This window comes from Setaria viridis, chromosome 2 (genome assembly GCF_005286985.2).
Source record: "Setaria viridis chromosome 2, Setaria_viridis_v4.0, whole genome shotgun sequence".
Classification (NCBI taxonomy): Eukaryota; Viridiplantae; Streptophyta; class Magnoliopsida; order Poales; family Poaceae; genus Setaria; species Setaria viridis.
In genome coordinates, this window is record NC_048264.2 from 25,798,284 (window position 1) to 25,805,277 (window position 6,994).

A 6,994-nucleotide genomic window follows, 5' to 3' on the forward strand; every position below is an offset into this window, starting at 1 on the left:
GTAACCGACTAGGACTTTATAAAAGACTACCCTGTAACCCTGCTCCCCCGACTATATAAGGGCGGGTAGGGACCCCTCCAAACAAGTTCAATACAACACGAGCAAACAACACATAGGACGTAGGGTATTACGCGATCTAGCGGGCCGAACCTGTCTAAATCGCGTCCCTACATGACCATCAAGTTCCTGATTCCGACGACACCCCACCAACCAAACCTCCGCCCCGGGTACTCCCGTGACGGGCTTGCTGATATAAAACACCGATAGTGTATATTTGATAGGATCCTGTAGCCAATTTCTGCTATCATGTTTTATCACAATATCTCAAGGATATCCAGCGAGTCTGCAAACATGGCAATAGCCTATCTCTTTTTAATTAGCTAGATGAATAATTTTTAGAAATAAATTTCATGACCTCTAAAATAAATATAATATGGAGGAGTGCACTCATGAGATGAACTTGCTGATCCCATTTCCTATACAGCTATTGATAGTTAATAAATAACCAAGAATATCTCTATATATGTATATTGGAGCTAGACTCGATGTTGAGTATATAATAGAGGAGAAACTATCTCTTTTTAGCTAAAGGAATCATTTTCACGTCCTCTAAATAAATACTGTAGTAGAATATGAAGTACACTCATGAGATGATTTTGTTGATCCCGTTTCCTATACAGGTAATAATGATATTTAATGCAATAACATCTCCAAATGATCTCTAGCTACCTGTCGTGGACATAGACTAGAGATATAATAGTATCCTGCTGATATTTTTATTTTATTAATTTAAAGGTATGGCCAGACATATTTGTCTAGGAAGCAGGGGGAGGGGCCGAGGATTTGTAGGGTGGGTATTTAAAATTTCAAATGGTGAAAAAAAATTAACGCCTAAGTCTAGATTTAGCATTCATAATTGGTTATAGCATCACGGAATACTAATTGTATAACAAATAGAATGTATAACTTAGAGTTGAGCATTATATCCATAAATTCATAGGTTTGAGGTCATAACTTCAAAGTGTTCTACACACATGCAAATTGTTTGGCAAAAAATAAATGGATACTCAATTGAATACCCTTGATATAGGCTGGACCCACCCCTGCTAGAAAGGAAGGAACATGGAGCATACAAACCAAGTCCATGGTTTGCATTACCGCCCCTCAATTGCGTCTATTGAGAAACCACCCATATAGTAATGTGTGTAACTTAGGATGGGCGCCTCTGTCCAACAGCAGCATGACCGTCGAGCTCGTGTGGCACACCATCATATTAGCAGGTATGGACCCAAACAGATCAGCTAATTGAGGAGCTAATACGCTACAACTAATGGGAAACCAACAACTATCTAGCTAGCTAGTTGAACCCAGCTACTTGGGTAAAAAGACTATATTGCCCCTAACTTTCGAGTAATAAAGGACATGGAAGGATATTATGGTCAATTATTCTTAACAACCAACAATTAGCTGGTGGAGCTATAAAAATTCATTAGCTAGCTAAATTTTAGCTGGATGGATCCAAACAGGATCATATTAATTTAAGAAGGAAGGATGGGACATACTCTTTCTGTTCAAAATTGTATGGGATTTTGGATTTTTTTTAAGATACATATGTATCTAAACATAACGTGTGTCTAGATACGTATTTGGAAAAGCCAAAACCCCTTGCAAAATTTGGAACGAAGGGGTACAAATCAAGTTCACGTTTTGTGTCAATAAATACAGTACCGCTCTCGATTGAATCCAGTTGAGAAACCACTCGGATCACAATAGCGTGAGTAACTTAGGACGGCCTCTGTCGAACAGCGGCATGGCCACCGAGCTCGCGCGGCGCACCATCATTTTTGTGCCATTCCCAGGGCAAGGCCACGTCATCCCGATGCTGCGCCTGGCGCGCATCCTCGTGGACCGCGGGGACATCTCGGCCACCGTCGCCGTGCCTGACTTCATCCACCGCCACATGGGCCAGCACTCTGTCCCGGGGGTGGCCTTTGTCTCCATACCCAGCGGCGTCCAGGACGACGGCGATCAGCCCCCGGGACCTCCGAGCTTCCTGCATTCCTTGGAGCACTACATGCCGGCCCAACTGGAGGCCATGCTGATGGCGCCGCACGGCACAGGGGCCGGCCGCGTCTCGTGCCTGGTTATCGACCTCCTGGCGTCGTGGGCGATACCGGTGGCCGCGCGGTGCGGCCTGCCGGTTGTTGGGTTTTGGCCGGCGATGCTGGCAAGCTATCGCACCGTGGCGGCAATCCCGGAGCTTATGGACAAGGGTCTCATTTCTGAATCGGGTATGCCTTCAGTTCATATTGCGCGATGATGTAATTCTTTTTATGTCCCTTCTGTTCCCATGAATATTTGCCTCGTGCACCTCTCTTCAGGCATCCATCCTGATTCCCTTTGTTAAAACAGTATGTCAGCGCGCAGTCAGCCTGAATTTAGAGTTCTGTACATAAAAAACGCTACCTACATTCTGGTATGGATAAACAAACCTTTTTTGCTTTATTCAGTAGATCAAAAATACCAAAAGTCCATGCCACTTCTTGTCTTGGGATATATATATCTTTATATATATGTATAATGGTATTTGACGACGGTGATGTTGGGTTTTAACTGCCTCAGCCTATGTATAGTTTTCTGTATTTTCATATATGCTAACAGATTTTCCTTGCAAACAGATTTCAATTGCAACAAAGACCAGAACATTGCAGATCTCGACATATTGCCGGCAAAGTTAAACCTTAGATTCCAAGATCTTCCATGGCTCATCAGCAATAGCGCAGTATCCCAGAAATCAAGACTAGCCTTCTGGTTACAGATAGCGAATCGTGCGAAAAGCCTCAGCTACATCCTTGTCAACTCTATCCCCAGTGAAGGTGGCGACTCTGACAAGTATGATCCACCACAGGGTCAGGAAATCCTCCCCATCGGGCCGGTATTACTCAATGACGACTCGACGAAGGCTACTGCAGTGTGGCAGACTGACCAGACTTGCATTGACTGGTTAGACCAGCACAGTGTTGGTTCGGTGATCTACGTTTCATTCGGAAGCTGGGCTGCACCTATGGAACCTGAGAAAATAAGTGGATTCGCACATGGTTTGGAGGCCTCTGGCCAACCATTCTTGTGGGCTCTCAAGAACCACCCATCATGGAGAGCAGGCCTCCCTGACGGGTACATGGAGAAGGTAGCCGGCCGTGGCAAGATTGTCTCGTGGGCACCGCAGGATGACATTCTGAAGCACGAGGCAGTGGGGTGCTATATCACGCACTGTGGCTGGAACTCGGCATTGGAAGCTGTACGGCATGGGGTTCGCATGATATGCTACCCGATCAATTCAGACCATTTCGTCAACTGTGCATACATGGTTAACATGTTGGAGATTGGAATTCTGCTGGTTAGCAGTGACAGCAGCGATGTGAAAGATTGCATTGAAAGAGTCATAAAAGGCAATGAAGGAAGGCATTTACAGCAAATGGTCAATAAAATGAGAGAAACAATCACGGTTGGTGAGGCAATGTGTGTTGCCAAGAGGAATCTCAGCCTATTCATGGAGAGAATGAAGAACAACTAGCTAAATGAAGACATCAAAAGAGGACAAGTAACACCGGAAAACAAATAAAATGAGGGTCCATGTGTCCCAAGGTTTTTTTTTTATTTCGGAGTCTATTTTGATTTTAAGTTGGTAATGATTCCCCTATGTATATGTATTGTTTTGCTTCCCATGCAATACATCTGTCCCCAATAACAGACTCTTAATGTTGTGGCACCTTTTATAACCTCTGATGAATGGTCAATAAGTTTCATTAGTTATCTTTCCACTTAGTTGTGCTATTTATTTTATTCCTCTTGAGAGGAACCACATTTTGCATGATGATTTGGAGAAAACCAATAATATCATGAAATTTGGATTCAGCCGATCTAGTCAAAAATATAATTTTTTTTTTGGCAGTGCCATGGTTGAATTTGCGGTAATATGTGCATTTTACCTTGTTATGAAAGAACGGGAATAGATGCGGTAAAATGGTCAAAAGGATCATATTGTGCTTACTTATTTTTTGTCGGTTACCGTATCTCCTACCTTAAGAAATTAAATGGCACCGATACATCTTGATTCATAGTTTTCATAATATAGATAAATCTATATAAGATAATGCCATATATGGTGAGTGGAGGGGACTGAAAAGCAAGAAGACACAGCAATGAAACCTATAGTAATTGCGTCGCAGTAAGAATCTCAATCTACGGAGACGTCCTCATCACTTGCACGTCGCGACGAGGATCCTCCTGGGCGGCAATGACGGCCGCTGCGCTTGGAGCATGGGGAGGCGAGGTTATCGAGGATGAGGATGTCGTCGCCTCTGCACCACTGGAACTGAAAACCTCTCCTCCTCGATGATCTCTCCGATCCGCTGAAAAAGATTGTCGGGATCTCTTGCCACCATCTACCGCCGTGGCAGCTCACCTCCTTCCCGTGCATCCCAACCACCGTGTTGAACCACATCCTCCGGCCCCTGCGGCCTGGGAAAACTCGTGTCAGCATGTGTGGTCCCAGCTAGGATCGTCTTGAGCCTTGACGCTGCCGTCCCGGAGCCACTCCAGGTCCATGCCTAGCGATTTGGCTCTGCACGACAAATGCATCTTGATTCATCTCTTTGTTTCTTAAGGTAGGTTTCTGCTTTTTTGCTCCTTGTGCAAGTGACCTACCTTTTGTAGGAGAAACGTGTTGTTAACTGGGAAATATGTCGATGTTCACTGACCAGAGATGGTAGCCAATAGCAGCGTCACAGTACGGAGAGACAAGTCCTTAAAATAATCATGAATCAAAATCCATGAACTTATGCGAGGGATTATTGTTGAGTTGTCTTGAGGACCAATTTCTTGTTGCTTACGTGCTTAAGCAAATTATTTGTCAACATCGGACTCTTCTTCTTGCCCTTTGCTTTGTTTAGGTGGCATTCTAGGGAACAATGCCAGCATAAACATACCTAAGATTTTCCCAAGTGGCATAGAGACTTAGAGAGTGTGATTGAAAAAACAGGCATCAAGTCGACGTGTTTGATATCTCTTCTCTGCCTCTGCCTTATCCAAGGTACGGAATGCGTCCTCCCACCCTCGCCCCCTCATGGACTTGTTGTCATTCTTGGTCAGCGCCGTCAGCGCGTACCGGAGCCCCTTGGCGTCCAGCACCTCCACCATCTCCGGGAACTCCTCCATCGCCCGCTCCGTCACCCGGAAGCTCCGCACGAACGGCGTCTCCCCGCCCTCCGGGATCTTTGTCTGCCGTCGAGGGGGTCAGGACCAGCGGCATTTGCTCGCCGTCTATGGCCTTCTGTCCCTCGCATTCCCTGGGCTGCGACGACTGTGAGTTGCCCTCCGTGACGAGCGCGTTGTTGATGGATACCTTCGCTTGCAGCCACTCCCTGTTTGCATTCAGGGCCGCCATGAGAGCCTCATAGTCGTCGTTGCTTCCACTTTCTTTTAAAGGCGCGCCATCTTTCATGTTTTGATCCTTGCATTCATCTGCGATGAACTGATCATCTTTTGAAGTGCCCTCCATGGTGGTCTCTTGTTACCTTATTCCTGTGCTGTGTAACTGGTTTTTTTCTTCTAGGCTCTGATTGATATAAAAGGGTTAACTAGGTAGCTTTGGTTTACCCTGTAATTGAAACACGATGGAAGAACAACGCCACTATTTATAGGCAGGAGATTCAGGCAGGGCAGCTATTCTAGTACATTTAGCTGGTTTCTGGAGCTCAGAAAGTGACATAATTTGAAGTGGTCCCTGTAAAAGGAAGATTGCTAGATGGGGGAGATAACAAGGGTAGTTTTGTATAGGATGCATCGCCATCAGCGATGGGGGAGATAACAAGGCGCTTGTATTTGCCAATTGTTGTATGGACGGTCAATTTTGAGTACACAATAGCAACAGTCCTAAGATGACTTCGATGGCATATACCTGTCGTTCCAACTTTAATTTGTGATGGTTTTTTGACTTTTTGGTGGGTTGTCGCCTTGAGGCTAAGACACCCATCGTCTAACAGTATGGAAATATTTACAGAAAAAACGAGTACAAAATAAATTTTAAGATGAGAACAATTACAATGCTACTCCACTGTTTTTTATAAGAAATTTGAATGTTTCTGCTAGGGGTTTGTGCTGAAAATAGATAATAATATATTGTACTCCCTCCACCTTGAAATACAAGGGATTTTGAGTTTTTCCTAAGTCAAACTATTCTATATTTGAAAACTTTTACAGAAAAGAACAACAATGTTTTAATGATATCAAATGAGCATAAGTAGATCCATTATAAAATAAACTCTAATAATTTATTTCTTTGATGGAGTGGATATTAATACTCTCCTCTATAAATTTGATCAAATTTAAAATTGTTTGGCTTAGGATAATCATAGAATCATAATTAAAAGGGCATCATAGTAATTTCTCACTATTTTTTACTTGGTTCCACCAAATTGGTATTTCTTGGTACTTCTCTTTTGGTACTTCATAGTACTTCTTTTATTTCTACCATTCAATTTTGCCGGATGGACGGCTCTCATTTTTTTCAAACACTCTAAAATTTCTCATATATTTTAGATGAAGGGAGTACATGCTTCAAACATAATGCCGTTGGATAGTCCAAAACAAAGGTTCCTGGGAAGACTCCAGAATGCTTCCTGAAGATAGTATTTAGTTAGAGATTAGTTATTCAATACGCTCTTTGCATACAAAAATCAGGTTGTGCATACTACATCAACCATCATGAGTAAATACGTCCAAATGCTTCTCGGGAAAGCCATGTGGTTGGAAATCACATGGGCACACAATTGTTGAAAACAAAAGTAGAAAGAATTGGAGGAAGATCGCTCACGGGTATGGCTGGACGGCTTGACCACACCTCAATGGCCTGCGCACTACTCATTTCTTTTTCTTTTGTTTCCAAGTTAACTCAGAACGACGTCTCTGTCTCTGACACAATTTCGGAGTTAAC

General features: G+C 43.6%; 2 protein-coding genes across 2 annotated transcripts; one reads left to right on the forward strand and one right to left on the reverse strand.

The window, feature by feature from the left end:
* Positions 1-1,640: 1,640 nt before the first annotated feature.
* LOC117846488 (UDP-glycosyltransferase 82A1) lies at positions 1,641-3,741 on the forward strand. The gene is made up of 2 exons (XM_072291958.1): positions 1,641-2,297; positions 2,667-3,741. The coding sequence occupies exons 1-2, from the start codon at positions 1,811-1,813 to the stop codon at positions 3,572-3,574; spliced, it is 1,395 nt and encodes a 464-aa protein (XP_072148059.1). The 5' UTR covers positions 1,641-1,810; the 3' UTR covers positions 3,575-3,741.
* A 496-nt stretch (positions 3,742-4,237) lies between these two features.
* Positions 4,238-5,560, reverse strand: LOC117844196 (clavaminate synthase-like protein At3g21360). The gene is made up of 3 exons (XM_034724953.1): positions 5,330-5,560; positions 5,097-5,280; positions 4,238-4,521 (listed from the first exon to the last, which is right to left on the reverse strand). The coding sequence occupies exons 1-3, from the start codon at positions 5,558-5,560 to the stop codon at positions 4,238-4,240; spliced, it is 699 nt and encodes a 232-aa protein (XP_034580844.1).
* Between the last annotated feature and the right edge of the window lie 1,434 nt (positions 5,561-6,994).